The sequence below is a fragment of the Odontesthes bonariensis genome, chromosome 3 (assembly GCF_027942865.1).
Source record: "Odontesthes bonariensis isolate fOdoBon6 chromosome 3, fOdoBon6.hap1, whole genome shotgun sequence".
NCBI lineage: Eukaryota > Metazoa > Chordata > Actinopteri > Atheriniformes > Atherinopsidae > Odontesthes > Odontesthes bonariensis.
In genome coordinates, this window is record NC_134508.1 from 19086418 (window position 1) to 19102197 (window position 15780).

The 15780-nt window shown below is 39.5% G+C and overlaps 1 protein-coding gene across 3 annotated transcripts; it reads right to left on the reverse strand.

Moving 5' to 3' along the window:
- Nucleotide 1: 1 nt before the first annotated feature.
- Nucleotides 2–8805, reverse strand: stx16 (syntaxin 16). Of its 3 annotated transcripts, none has more exons than XM_075460766.1 (8): nucleotides 8397–8805; nucleotides 4651–4758; nucleotides 4364–4504; nucleotides 4032–4194; nucleotides 3789–3877; nucleotides 3312–3455; nucleotides 2466–2546; nucleotides 2–1519 (listed from the first exon to the last, which is right to left on the reverse strand). In XM_075460766.1, the coding sequence occupies exons 1-8, from the start codon at nucleotides 8475–8477 to the stop codon at nucleotides 1418–1420; spliced, it is 909 nt and encodes a 302-aa protein (XP_075316881.1). In that variant the 5' UTR covers nucleotides 8478–8805; the 3' UTR covers nucleotides 2–1417. The 3 variants fall into 3 exon arrangements, with proteins under 3 accessions (XP_075316881.1, XP_075316880.1, XP_075316882.1); XM_075460765.1 differs by having other exon boundaries at nucleotides 8352–8805; XM_075460767.1 differs by lacking the exon at nucleotides 8397–8805 and adding an exon at nucleotides 4857–8262.
- Between the last annotated feature and the right edge of the window lie 6975 nt (nucleotides 8806–15780).

Genomic DNA, 15780 nt, shown 5'->3' on the forward strand with positions numbered 1-15780 from the left:
ATCTCATTCCAGATTTATTTTTTAAAAAATGTTGCCGCCTCATAAACCAAAACATACATGTAGTACCTCTATGACATAACCATTTTCACACAAAACTTCACATCAATGACAAAGATGATTTAACAGGTGTACAAAGTGTAGAGTTGAGTCCAGATAATAAAGCTCTTCATCGTTTCCGTTCGTCAGTCTTTAAAGAACACAAGAACGTGTGAAGAATTTCCAACGCGTCCAAAAGAAACGCAACATGTCCAATCTGAAATTTATGGAAAAAAAAAACAAGATAAAGCGACATTGCAAGGCTGCGTTCGGTCATTTGCCTGCGCTGGACTAAATCACAGTTCTCAGTTCAGCGGAGTGGACGTTAATTGTTGGGTTCATATTACGCATAGACTCTTCTCAGTATACAGCAAATCTTTCACAAACAGAACAGCTCTTGATTATTTGAAGTTATCAGAAAATAAATATATATATTTTTTAATCATATAGACGACAGTAGTATTACATCCAAACATAACCCCGCCTCCCCTTCAGGCCTCATTATGTGCAAACTGCAAGAGTTTTAAAAAGGTAGCACTTTATGCAAGATCCATGGAGAACAAAAAGAAACAAGTGTTTTAAAATGAGCACCTCACGAAAAGTGCAGCGAATGTGGAGAAGACTCTAAAATCAAAAGGATGAAGCAGAGGAGGGTCGTGGCTGTGTGCTGCCTCCCCAAGCCAGCAGTGGAGTAACAAGGACCTCAATATCAAAACAAAACACGTGGTCCTTCAACCAAAGGAATATTTTTGGTACTGAATGACTATTCTTCTCTTACTTGGCGCAGCTCTAATACAGCACATTTTCTTTACATCTGTCAAGGTAAAATACTGACTCAGGACGTCAAGGTAACGTTGAACTGAATATGAATGTTCAGTCAAATTGGACAAGCTGCAAGTCTGTCATAAATGTTCATTCTCGTCCAGGACAGAAACCGAATGCCTCAATGCTATGAGACAGTAATTATGTCGCTTCAGACAACATCACAAGTCGTGCTCTTAGCTTAAGTGGGAGACACTCCACAAAGTGTTTTTTTTCTTTTGTTTGTTTGTTAAGACACTGATATGTCAACATGGCCGGGGTTCGACTCACTTTCGTCACGCTCTCGGCTGTCATTTGATAAAAACAGTAAAACAGCCACAGCTCAACTCAGACCGTTGATTGTTTCTTTCATTAAAAAGCGGAAAAGAAAAAGAAAAAAAAAAAAGAAAAAAATCTCCACACAGCCCCAAATGCATCCGCAGAGATGTGAAATTCTTCTTGACGTTTCCTGGTTGGTAGGAAAGGCAGCCATCTTTGTTTGGAGAAAAATGGAGTCCGTGTCCACACAGATGCACAACAAACACCCAGACAGAAAAACAAGAGCCAGAGGAATGCGTTACTAAAACTTTGTTCCAAAAAGAATAATAATTAGAACAAGGACTATGACAAAGAGGACCAAAATGACCAGCATCTTCCGGTTTTTCTTCTGATACTGTTCCGCCTGCAGAGAAAATAACAACAACACAAGTCAATTTGTTAGAGTGTGAGAATTCAAATCATCATTAAGAATATAGCAAATCATTTAAAAAAAAAGAAAAAAAGAAAAAAGAAATGCTTCTTCAACTTGCTGATTGTTGCTGTTCTGGTGACTCAGCAGGTTCAAACATTAATTAGAAGCTTCTACAAATAACCCTCGTACTAACATTATATTAACATTTGTAATAAACAACTCCCTGTCTGCTGTAGATGTGGTTACAGGCGTCTTTAGCCCAGGTTGACATGCATTAGTTGAGCCAATCTGTGCGCGTCTCTCCTCTCGTCTTTAGAGCCTTGATAGTTTCAGATACTGCAGAAAATTCCCAAATGTCTGGTGCTTTACACCAACAGTTTGCAACTGGCAAAGTTACAGGTAAGTGTTTGTCACAGAGTTTGCAAAAGCTTCATTATTGGATCAAGCAAATTAAGAAAAACATTTGGCCCGATCGAGGCCGTCCCAGAGCAAACCTCCAGAGAACGAGTTGGTCAAAGTACAGTTACAATCAGATAGGCATGGGCTGGTTACCGGTTCTAAGGTATACCACAGTATTAAAAAGTCAAGGTTTCAAAACCACTAAAATTTTAGTCTGGAACACGACAAACAAGATGGACCAATTCGAATCCAGACTCAGCGAAGAAGTGCGGTACAGGCAACTGTACGACACCGCACTGAAACTCCCAGAACTTAGAACTATTATTGCATGCTGAAAGTAATAAGATAATTCCCAAGTGTGTCCACTGAAGCACACCATTTCATAACTAATGGAAAAGTTTTTTTTATTTTTCTTGTTTTTAAATACAGACATTCAAAATACACATTTTAGAGCTGTAATCATGAAACCGTGATATTTTTGCCTAAGGTTATCATACCGGCCCATGCCCACATTCAGATGAGAACATGCTGCGTCTACCTTTTGTAACTGCTTCAATCCGTCGTCTGTTTTAACACAAGCATGCTCCACGTTGAAGTCAATTCTGTCAAGAACGGTGCCCTTGATGAAGAAAGAAACAGGGACTTTCATTAGTCAAAATACACTTTTTATTGCAGACAGTATGTTGTGAGCAGTTTGGTGAAACACTACAAAACCCCTCTCAAACCTGGAAAACTAAGTGTAAAGTTTCCTCCTTTTACATCGTCCTATATAATCATGTTTCAAGTCATACGAAAACCCAAGTGAACACATCATGAGTTTTTTTTCTTACGTTTCCGTGTTCGGGACGTTTTTGAGCTGCAATAATTGGGCAGAGGGTTTGTAGAAATTGACAGTGTGCGGCTGTTCACATAACATCTGAAGATGCAGCAGCCTCACACGGGGTCGTGTGCAGGTGTGAACATGTACATTTGGATTTCAGAATGTCATCATTGTGGAACAATGGACGATGAATGAAACTAAACTACAGTGGTTTCGCTTTATTTCTCCGATTTAACACCTTGTTCTGAGTTACTGCCGTCTTTTTTGACTTTTTTTAAATGAAATGCCACAGTGTGTCCAGTTTCCCGTCGTAGTTCAGATAACTCCCCCCAAAAAGAAGGCTTCACAGTGAGTAAACAAAACAGATCTGTTATTTATCTTCAGGAAAAGGATGAGGTGGTTTTTAGCTCTGACATCTGAGGCACATCAAGTGTAGCATTTCTCTGCAGCCAGGGGCAGAAAGAGCCAAGTTTGAATTGTTACATGTACAGACTGCAACGGCTAATACACCACAAAGCGTGTCTTTAATTCTGATTGTCAGACTCTTGTTTTTGCTTTGAATACCTGCTCCACCACCATTCCAGCCAAGTCGCGGAAAATCTCGTTCAGATCTGAGATGGACTGCACTATTTGTCGGATCTCCCTCTCACGTTCCTCAACCACGACTGTGTTCTGCTCCACCAGCATCAACTGATCGTCTGTGAAGCCCTGGAAGAGATTCAAGAATAACATACACCGTCACAACACAAAAAGGCAGCAGTGAGATACGCACGTTCGTGTACTTCTTTAACATAAAGCCTGGCATATGGTATCAGATTTTTTTTTTATATGAATAACACTGCATGTGATCCATAATGCTGCTACATAGGCACTCAGGCCCTCTGGAAAATACAAAACAAAATAGCAGCAAACATAACAATAAATGTACGCGGACCAATCCATAATCACTGTACAACAAACACAGTGTGGCTGTACAAAAGAAGAGAAGTCAGACTTTCACTGGGTTTATCTGAAAGCCCGACATTTGATAAAGGCTCTTACCTTGTCATACAGAGCTAAATCTTCATCTTCTTCCATTAAAGGGCCCGAGTCGAAAAAGTGCTTTGATCTCTCCTCACGATTCTTCATACCTGGGGGATAAACATCATCCTTAGATGGCGTTAAACCAGCCCGATGATAAGAAGAGGTGCAACATGACATACGGCCTCAATAGCAGTACGAACGCATGAGTGTGACAGAAAGGATTAAGAAGTTCCTTAAAGCCAACTTTAGAGCAGTTCTTACGTTTTAGGTAGCTGGACTGTGTGTGCCTGAAGTTTATGGACAGGTCCTGTAGGCTCTGAGCCAGAGATGACACCACGTTTATCAAGAGTCTCTCCTCCTGCTCGGTGCAGTGGCCACAACGAGACTGCAAACCCGTCACCGCTCGCTGGCATCGATGAAACATCTGCAGCGAAGACAGAACTATGAAGTAGCAAAAAAAAAACACAAAGGACCAAAAGCTCTCTTTTCACTCTGCCTAGAAGGAGAAAAATATACATCACCACTGAAAAAAAATGGAGGCAGTTTTTACTCTAAAACTAAAAATGAAGCGTGTCACTGGTAAACGACTGCACCTGAGTGATCTCCTGAGTGGTGATCTCTATGGCGTGCTCCTCCTCGCTACTGTCATCCAGTGTGGGTCGGTTCATGTGCTTGTCATGAAGTAAGGCCAACTCCTTCATCTTCTCTCGAATCCGTCTGATTTCATACTGGATCTGAGAGGGGATGACGACGCAGTTAAAAACCATGTTCTCACTTTTACTTCAGCAATCAGTTTGGCCACGGCAACTTCCGCTGCCTGGGTGTCGCGCTGCGTTTGCTATAACATTGTTTATCAATGCAGACAGACAGTCGTTTTTACCTCATCGACCCCCTCTATCCATTTGGGAGGAAGCTTTTTGGTGACTCCAATGGCAGCTTCAGGATCCAGGCTGATCCCAGACACCAGAGCCATTCGATCATCTGCCAACTTAAAAAAACAAAAAAAAGTTGCATATAAGAATTCAGAGCTATGATAAGGATGGCGTTTGATTTTATTTCTACCATGAAGGGAAGCCATGACTGTACCTCATCAAGCTCCTAATGTGATTGTGTGATAGCAGAGTGGTTCCATCCAACAAAGAGCAAGGAAAAGGAGAGAAAGGCAAACATAACAGAAAGTGAGGCCCAGAAATCCTGCAGGAGCTACAACCAAATTCTTTCTTCATCCACTTCCAGCAACAAATTCTTCTGAACTAGCCAGAGTTACTGCAAAGCAGGGGGCTTAGTTGCTTATATCAAAAATATTCTGGTACAAAGATGTACAGAGTGAATGCAGAAAGAAAAAATAAATAAATAAAAATCACAGAGAACTTTGCAAGAAAATAATTTCAGATTATAGAAAATGACGATCTTTTAAGACAGTGAGGAAAGTGAGGAGAGATGACTGACAGAGGGTCAGAGTGTATCATCGTAGACAGTAACACCGCTGGCCATGAACTGTTTTAAATAGTCACATTTTCTGTGTGTGTGTGTGTGTTTCGTTTTAACTCACGAACAGAACTGCTGCCTTTTTGCAAAGTCAGTTATTCTAAATCTGAGCAGGATCAGTAAGCTGCATGTTCACCTTTCTACCAGCAAACAAAGCCGTTTCAGTCGAATCACTGTCGTTTAAGGAGTGCTTCATAGTTGCCTCGGTGTGACAAAACAACCAGGGTCAAATCATTTCAACACCTTTAATTTGATAGTTTACACATAGCTCTAAAAATACAGAAGCAATTCAATTATAGTTCATCATTTTACCACCGAGTGATTTCATTTTCTGTAGCACTGATGGACAACTGGGTGAAATGTACCACGATGAGAACAAACGCCGAACACATGCACTGCAAGACACGAGAGGTTGTAGGCTAGACACATGACTCTCCCTGTGAACATGTGACCTCTTACGCTGCACAATTTCAGACACATAAATTGCTTGTTTGGAGCAGTGCGATAAATGTCCAGCAGGAGGAGAGATTGACAGAGCGTGGACTGATCTCCGTACGCATGTGTTTCCAGAGAAAACTCTCATTTTGTTCCAGGATCTTCACAAAAGCTTCCTTTAAAAAAAAAAAAGAATAAATTGCTCTTGGATATTAATAGAGCTTTGTCCTGCGATCATTCCGAAAAGATTTATCATATCCAATTCGTCGGTAATCAGGTTGTAAAAAAAAAAAATAAATCCTGCTTGCAACCTGCGCGTCAGTGCTTTATAAAACTCAAATTAAGTTAAAGCGACTGCACCACCCACGTACATTTCCCTTAACATAATCCTGTCAATAGAAATCAGAGTTTAGTCTGGAGCAGCAATGGAACACATCACCACAGCGGTGGGACACGAGATTAAAGCCAGTCAACACACATTATTCGGCTGACAAACAAAACCCAACACCTAGCTTGGGAAGTCGAAGTTGCTGTGACGGCAGAAAGATAGAACAGTGGTTAATATTTAAAAAAACTGCAAGGGTAAAAAAAAGGAAAAAAAAGAAAAGAGAAAGAGTTTGGTATCTGGAAATGAATACCTGCCAACCCAACTGATCATCTTTCCAACATAGTTTGTGCAGTTCTGCAAGCAAAGTTCACCAGAGGCAGGGGGGGGGAGGCATGTGAACCCCAGGCCCCAATAAGAAAAAAAATAACTCTTTTGAAGTTTCCATTCTGAAGAGGTGCCTGTTAGTTAGACAATTTTGATTTGAGAATTGGAAGCCTTCCTTTTAGTGAGATATTCTTACATGCTCACGGTCTCTTTGTAAGAAGAAAACCCGAATCTACCTCTGCAGGCGGGCAACTAGTTCAAATGTTTGCAGCAGAGTGTGAATGGTAGCATGTAGACTACACCTGTCAGCGTCCAGCAGCTTAGAAAAAGAGTCAGGGAAGGTGAAGAAGCTACATTTTGTTTTCAGTCAATCTAGATGCAATTTTCATTTAGAGCTTTAGTTTAAACACGACAGAATAACAAACAATTTGTTCAATCAATGTATCTTTTAAACCATTCTCTCAGCTGGCTGAACAACATTAAGTACTTTTTTTTTTTTACATATTGTCAGACAGTGTCCAGTTCAATGTTCGAGCCCTTTTTTTTTTCATCTCAATGAGTTATCGTGCATAGAGAACTCTTTTGGAAAAAAAAGAAAAATTGGACTGATAACTAGCGTTAGTGAAATCACTAACGTACGTTTCAGAGGAGCTGAAGAAAGATGGAAAAATCTCATTGAAGCTGTTCTGAGTGACCAGGTTTGAGTCCCTTCATGTAATTTTGCATCTGTATGTTGATGTTTTGTGCCTCTATGTGGTGATTTGATTTTGAGGAAATTACAACCCATGGCAGAAATGACAGACTCACCACAGATGAGAAGATGTTCATTCAGGTTTTTTTCTTGTTGTTTTGGAACAAATAAAAAAAGCGCAGATATGACACAAAACATTTCTATTTGAGAGCTGAATGTAAAACGTACCCAAATAAAAGCTGAAATAAGATTGCTGCCTTTTTTTCTCTAGATAAAGTAGAAAAAATTATGGAGGTGGCAGCCATCAGGGGGATGATCATGAGGAAGATGCTGAGGTCATTCTTCAGGATGATAACGCATACAGCCTCAGAGCACAGGGTGTTCAAACTTTTCTTCAGGAAAGAAAAATCAACTCAATGACATGGCCAGCAAAGGGTCAAGAGCCCACTCTGATGGTGAATTTATGGTGGAAAGTGAGAAATGGATCCATTACAAAGCTCCATCCTCATCGAATTCAAGCCACCATAAAAGCCAAGAGAGTATTTTGACTTTTTACTGTTCCTGAGTCTATGATATTGTTCTTTTACTTCATCTGAATTTCCCTTTTTTTTTATGCAGGTACGTTTTACTGAGCCAAAATGCTCCAATATTAAATAAAACCGTTTCCCTTTTAATGGAATAGAAAAGCTGAATGAAAATCAAACAAAGCTGAATGAACTCCTGGATACCAACTACCATACATTCATATTCAGCATATATAATTACCACCTCCCATAAAATTAACTGAAGGCCTACTTGCTTCCCATTGTGTTTTTTGCCCCCCTTGTCTTGACGTGCGTCACACATATTTGTACAGGAGATGATCAGCTACAGTGTGGTTCAGTTACAGGTCAGAGGAACAGTTTGATCTACACCACAGAACAGTGAGGAGCACACATGATGAGGACGTTAACGACATGCTTTAACTTTCGCTGAACTTTTACTGACAAAATTGTATCGTGGTTATTCTCAAAAACTCATCCTAGCTCTGGATAATCTTTTTAAAGCATTATTTTTCTTAGTTTTCGGTAGAGCTGTAGCTACTGTGAGCAGAAAAAACATGCCTTCACGGTCCTCCTCCTCCTCCATCACCTCGTAGACACATCCATCAGTCCGGAGGTGAAACTACGGGCCACATCAGTACTAACAACATTTAATCCGCTCTGATTTATGAGTAACAGCTATCAGTACACTGGTGGATCTAGCTACGTGGGCTCTGAGACTGGCTATATGCAAACACACACAGTAAAATGTCAAAACGATGCAGACCACTCACCGCAGCATTGCTACGTGTACTCAGACGAGGGTCGTATGTACTCACTTGCTCAGCCAATATCTGCCGGTTTTGGATTGCATTGTTCCGCATTAACAAGAAGGCATCGGTCAGACGCCTAGTGGCCATGACTGCCTTGCTTGAGATCTAAATTAACACAGGGCAAAGTGCGGATCAGCCGATGATTTATCAAAATATGTCCACTGACGCGCTGCTAACTTAACGCTAGCTTTAGCTTTGTCGGCGCTTAATTAGGAAAGCTCGCGATACAGCGCACACAGTGGACATTAAACGACTTGAATCATTTTGATCTGTTAAGCATTTCTAATGTTCAAGTTGAAAATCGTAAACATGGCCAAAAGTTTCCTCTCAAATTTTGGATTTAACGTCAGACTGGTAACGTTATTCAGCTTCCACTGAGCTACGGAAGTAGGAGAACGTAAACAACAGCGTAAACCTCTTCTTCTTCTACGATTTAAATTAGCTGAACTGTCATCTGTAACTGGAGTGAAGTATCGCTGCCTGCTGTCTGAAGAAGAAAAAGAAAAAGAAAGCAAAGTTGAAAATGATTTAGCTCTATTCAAGTACTATATTCAACGGTTGTACTTGCACATCAAGACAAATATCTTTTGAGTATTTTAATTTTAGAGGTAGTTTCTGGAGTTTCATATTTGTAATAAAAGTGATTTTCACTATTGATTTCTTTGACTGTTTTCTGTGACACTGATACTAATCACTGATGCTAATGTCTTTTGTCCAAAGGTCGTTGTCCTTTCCGGCACTATATGCCCAGCAAGCCAGCAAAATATGGGATCAAGTCATGGGTGGCTTGCGATGCCAAATCAAGCTATGCTTGGAAAATGCAAGTCTATACTGGGAAGCCGACCAGTGGATGCCCAGAGAAGAACCAGGGGATGCGAGTTGTGCTTGATGTGACAGAGGGACTGAGGGGTCACAATGTGCATTTGACAATTTCTTCACCTCTTATGAACTCGGACAGCAGCTCCTGAAGAGGAAGATCACCATGGTTGGTACAGTTTGAAAGAACACGCCTGAGCTCACACCTGCACTGCTTGCGTCAAAGGAGAGAGACTTCTCCTCAAAGTTTGCCTTCACGCCCACCACCACTCTAGTTTCCTACCTCCCAAAGAAAAACAAGAATGTATTGCACACAGACGGTGACATTAGCGATCGTGAGGAAAAGGAAGCCAATCATCATCCTAGACTACAACCGCAACAAAGGAGGTGTGGGCAACCTAGATAAGGTGATTGGAACATACAGCTGCAGAAGAATGACTGCCCGCTGGCCCCTGGTCATCTTCCACAACATCATTGATGTTTCCTCCTACAATGCCTTTATGATTTGGAGAGAGATCAACCCCACCTGGACGTCTCGTAAGCAGAAAAAGAGGAGGGTTTTCCTGGAGCAGCTAGGAAAGGCACTTGTAACTCCACTCATTGAAAGAAGGAAGCATGTCCCCCGCACAGAAGCCTCAGCAGCAGTTGTGAAAGCTATTCAGAGTGCAGGAGCTCCTGATCAACCTGAGGATCCAGCTACCACAGCCACTTCCCCACCTGGCGCAAGTAAGAGGAAGAGATGTCAGTTCTGCCCTCTAAAGAGGGACTGTAAAACACATACTGTGTGCTGAAGGTGTAAGAAATATATCTGCAAAGGCTGTGCACTTGCATACTGCTCTACATGTGCTAATTAATTGAATATGTTAGGTTATTTTTCATATTTTTGTATTGTACATTGTCTTAAATTGTTCACTGGAGAAAAAAAAAGAAACTGAGTCATCGGGATGAATCAAAATGCATTCAAAACTCCTTTTTGCACAATTTTTTTTTCTTTTCTTAAGCTATTGAAATTCAAGTGAAGAGGGAAAACTCAGGTATTCACACATTTTGTGGTGAATGACAATATGCAAGATGAAATTTGGTGTTTAAAATTCAATTAAGCTGCTTATATTGGGGGATTAGTGAAGATGGGTCATTTTGACCCAGAAGACACAGGGTGTATACAGAAAATGAGGACAACAGGAGGGTTAAAAAGAAGGATCTTACTGTCTGTCTGTCTTCTGCTCCACAGTGTTTCATCAGGAAACATTGTATTCTGATTCAACAACACTTAGACATTCAGTAGCTTTAGTCCTAAAGACTTTAAGAACTTATCATGATCTAACAAATAATATAAAAGACAAACGTTTTTCCATGCATCAGTTAAACCACCTATCAGAAGGTGAAAGGCCTTTTTAAAATTAGTGAAATTTGCTCTGCCTCAGTGTCAGTCAGCTACAGCATTTAAGTGCAACTCGAATGGTAATGTCACTGCTACGATAATCCAGTAGTATCACATATAAAAATCAAACACTGGGGCTCTATTTGGTGTGCAGGAACACTTTTACTTTTATATCTTATGCTCATTTACTTTTTTATTTGTACTTTCAAGTAGCAAGGTTTGAAATGCAGAAAATTAAACAGAGTATTACTAAACTGTAGAAAAACAATCTTAGAAACAGATTCATTGGAATCATTTCACATGATAAGTTGACATGTATACACAGGCAACATTTATGGAAATGTGCTAACTGTGGTTATCACACGTCAGCTTAATGTAATGAGTGTCCATGTACATACATATGTCACTATTGCCTGAGATGGTAGATGCTGGAGTACTTGAGTTTTTCTTAAGTTTTGACAAAAGTTTGAAAGTGTGAAACACAATGTTTCACATGTACTTTTCTAACAGCACATAATGTATTTTCTATACTATTTACAAATAATAAAAACTGTCAATTTTATATTACATTATCAATATGTAATAAGCTTTTTAACTCATCTACTAATGTCTGCGTGTTTAAAATGTAATCTGATTCATTCTGTCCTCAGTCGTCTATGAGCCACAATATTGTGCAAGTGTTTTTTTCCTTAACTTCTGATCATCTCTGTCCTTTTTTTACATCCACAATAGCAAACTGATCCCAACAGTTTACATGAAAAACAATAATAATGTGGATGTTTCCAAAGCTTCTACAGTATCTAAAGTTAGCTGGCACTGCCTTAGTATATCCTGACAGGTTTATGGATCTCTGACTCATAAACTCTCTTGTGTTTAAAGAAAAAAGTAAGAAAGTAATAAATCCATTTTTAAAGACCATAGACAGTACAATAACACACTGTAAACCTAAAGACATAAGACAAATGTCATGTAAAAACCATAAAATGTCACATAAAAACATAGAGTAAACAAGCAATGCCAGGTGTGAAATACAGCCATGGTACTCACAGTGAAGTCTAACCCAAAGTATGCGTTGTAAAAAAATTCTTGCAACGGCCAAAACAAACTGTATCCAAAGAGCATATTTGTTATTACATGGACTAGGCTGTGCCACCTTTTTATTTCTACGTACAAAGAACAGTTTAAGCTCTCTTGAGATGTGTAATTGTGTGAGCGTAAAGCATTCATGTGATTTTGATGGTTCTGATAGATCCAGTGCAACCCACTTTCATTATCAGAGGACACAACTGAAGATCCAATAAATCAGCAAAACTGTGAATCCTTCCAACTGGCCTTTTAGGACCACACTAGAAAGAAGCAGGTTGCCCAGGGGTTCCTGCTTTGTGTTTGTTGAGTTCACTGTTTCCAAAATATGAGCAGTAAAAATATGAGACTGGCTGTATGAAAACACTAATACCTACACAGGAGGGTGCACAAAAGGTTAAGAGATTGAAAATATGTGTTTTTTTAATGTTTATGACACTTTTTAGTCAATATTCAGGTCATGTTTTCTTGTCAAACTGTTGGTGGTTAAAAACATGAATCCTGATCCACTGAACGCAGACGCTGAAAGACAGAGCCCAGCTGGAGGCGGAGCGGAGTAAGAAACATGACTTTTCCAGCTGTGCTATAAAGTTGTTCTTATCTAAAGTATCCTTTTGAAGATCATTTACATATAATGCTGTCAGTGTCACTGTATGATATTCTAATATAATAACTTTAACGTGGCACGCCCAGAAAATGTTTTAGTGTACAATCCACATAATCTAAAACACGACTGATGGAAAGTAATGTTTGGACACCCCTGAAATGACATTTTGCAACAGTTTTGCCACTGACTGAAAGAAAACCCTGCAGCTTTATAGAGAGATACAGAGTAACCCTCCATGTGTAGACAGTGACAGCCTTTAACCCTTTAGGCGCCAAGATTGTTTTTTGAAAATACTGGATTTTGACATTAATATTTCCAAAGCTGGTGGCTGAAAGGGGGTTAAAGATAGATGCCTACTGTACATTAGAAAAATGTTGCCCATGATCCATAGTTCATGTGGGGTATGAAATTATTGATCTAATTTGCATATTATGACGTCATCAGGTGGCAGCCATTTTGAATCTCATTATGTTCAGGAAATATTGGAATTGAGTGATTATGAACTTGTTTTTTTAAAACTTTTTTTTTCTTTTTGTCTATTTATCATCATCTATAATGATCAGGGAACAGGAAAGCAACAATAAAACAGAATAATGTAGTAAAATATTACTATATCATCATTACCATATAGTAGGAAAACACATGCGAAAAGTTGCCTATATTTTTTCAGGAAATGGTGGATATTGACTTGATGTTTGAACTTATTTTCATTTTTCTGTCTTTTACCATCATTCATAAGGAGGAAACCAACAATAAAACAGGAGAAAGTGGTAAAATACTGTCATCATTAGGCTACCATAGGGTAGGAAAACACATGCAAGAAGTGGAAGACATTGAATTGATTTTTTTTTTTTAACCTGTTCAACCTTATTCATAATGATCAGGAATGAGGAATACAATAATAAAACAAGTGGTAAAATGTCAGGATCATTGCGCTGGCGGCACCGGGGGCTGGATGGAGAGAGCGCATGCTAAAGATACCAGACCCACTTCTCCCACCCCTGATTCCTCGACCAACACCTCTACGGACACTGCGACCGCGTTCCCCACTACCACCCACTCCATTGAGGTTGGATAACGGCACCGAATGAGTTGGAGTGTGTGTGTGTGCTTGGAGAACAGCCTCGCTTCGCATGCCGGCACCATTGCCTTCGGAAGTTTCACGGTGGGAAGCATGAGTGCTTGTCCGATCCTCCTCCTCACGAGGTAAAAACTCTCCTTCGGAGTCGGAATCAGCAAATAGCATGCTCAATACTTCCGCACGGTTCAACTTCTTACAAGCCATGGTGTTAAATACTCACTAATAGTTCGCTGACAATAAAAATTCGACTCGCACGTCTCTACAGAAAAGCTCTGAATAACTGCTTCCGTATCTGCGCTCGGGTGGCTTTTTGCACTGCCTTATAAAGACACTGTGAACTACAAAATGACTACAAAATGACGTGAGCTTGGTCTTGTTTGAAAGAGTAACATGTTTGCCAACTAGTGGTAGGAGGACTGAACACCTTAAAGCCCGTTTAGTTTATCTACAGACTGTTTTGTTTATGCTGACGTCCTGTCGCAATTCTGCGACTTTGGCGGTTAGAGGGTTAATGAGTTTCAGTTGGTTTGAGAGTAAAACACGGCATTTTTTTAAAATGAAAGATTTGTTGCTCTGCTCTGTTGATACAAAAATGCCTCCTTAAAAAAAAAAAAAAAACATAAAAAATGATTATCTATTAAAACAATCATTAGATATTCTAGTCATACACCAGTTCACTGCACCAGATGTCTCTTGCAGGAGTAGTCGTGTGGAGTGTGTGCCGTAGTCTGATTTTGTTTGTTACTGTTGTCAGTATTAGATTTAATGGAGTGGGCTACAAAAGTTATAAAACAACAACAAACAAAAAAACACCACCATTATGCTGACAAATCTAGCAGCTCTGCTTTTTCCTTTTTGCAGTGCAACATGAAGTAAATTTGTTCAAAGTGGAAGACACCAACGCATTTTTTATACAATTTGTTGCACTTAAAGACGTTTGTTTTTCAGATCTCACTGAACATTCAGTGCTCCCGTGGTATTGCTGGGCGACATGATGACTTTTTGGGTGAAATATGAAGGTTTTGGCATCAGTGGTGCACTTTTGCACCAAAGGTTACCATTTGACATGGTATTAAGACAAATGTCAACACGACTGTAAAAAACTGTAACTTTATTACATTTAGGTTAGCTTATATATGTGTATTTATCTATTTTTTTTACCTTTCCTCCATGGCTCTTTAGATTGTAGCCACGTTTCAACTCTTTGTTGCCTCTTAGTTAGTAGATAAGTTTTAGCTCTGAGTTTGCAGTTAAGTTTAATCTTTTATCATTCTTGAAATAATTAACCCACTTTTCTTTCTTTGAAAACACCGTTGAACTAAGTCACAGTAAGCAAGCTCACATTCACACTCTCATGTTCAAACTGTCTCTTTCAAACATTCATTTCTTGGTTTCTAGTTTGTTTTTGTTCTTTTTCACCTTTTTAGGAAGGAAACAGTTGAACAGTTGAAAAAAACAGTTGAAAAAAAACAGCAACTTCGAATTCAGAACTTTATCAGGATCTACAGACAATGATCTAGTCCAGATGTTTTTTTCTTAAAGTTCATCCATCATCCAAATGTTTTCCTGTGAAGAAAAAAAAACAGAATAGAACATACAGATGGGTAAGAAATTAAAGTAAGAAGTAAAAATGAACTGTGGATTCATTTAACTTGATGCAATAGGCAGAGTTACCAGCTGCATGTTTTCTGGCTCTACTCGTTTCCTAAAAGAAATGCATTGTGAAAAAGTAAAGTTACAGACGTAACTCATAATAAGTATCCCAGAAGGAACTCATGGGATGAATTACTCAAAGGAAAATCTCCTTCTTGTCTCTGATGTGAGCCCAGCTCTAAACCTCGGGATCTGTCCTGTCAGTCCCGGTCACCTTTTAATGAGCCTCGACCTGAACAAGCTCATTTACAGTTGATGGCAGAAGAGGGCCATGTATTTTTTCTTGCTGCACAGTTGATTGTGGGAACGACGTGGAAACTCCTGCAGTCTCAAGTGAGGAATCAATGAAAAGCAAACCATGCTGGCTGTATTTTAAAATCACTGTTTCAAGAGGGCTTGCGTGCAAACTTGACTTATGAGATAGAATACATAAAAGATCAGATACGGTTCTTGGCTCATTGGAGATGATGGAACATAACTCTGTGGGAAAACAATGAGGGACAAGAATTTTTGAAGAAGAAGATAAAGAACATATTTAAGATGCTTTGCAAAAATCAAATCACAAGATCCTCGGCGTTGCAAAGGTATGTGCAACCACTCACACTCAGTACTTGTGTGCACAGCTGTGTAGAAAACAGCCAGGAACACTGAACAAGCTGTTTGAACTTCAGCAGTTAAAAGCTTCAGTGAGAGTTGGATTTGTGCTGATAATCTCTGTAACATCAAAAATCTCTCATTTTATGCTACTTTACCTCTCTTGTATTGAGTC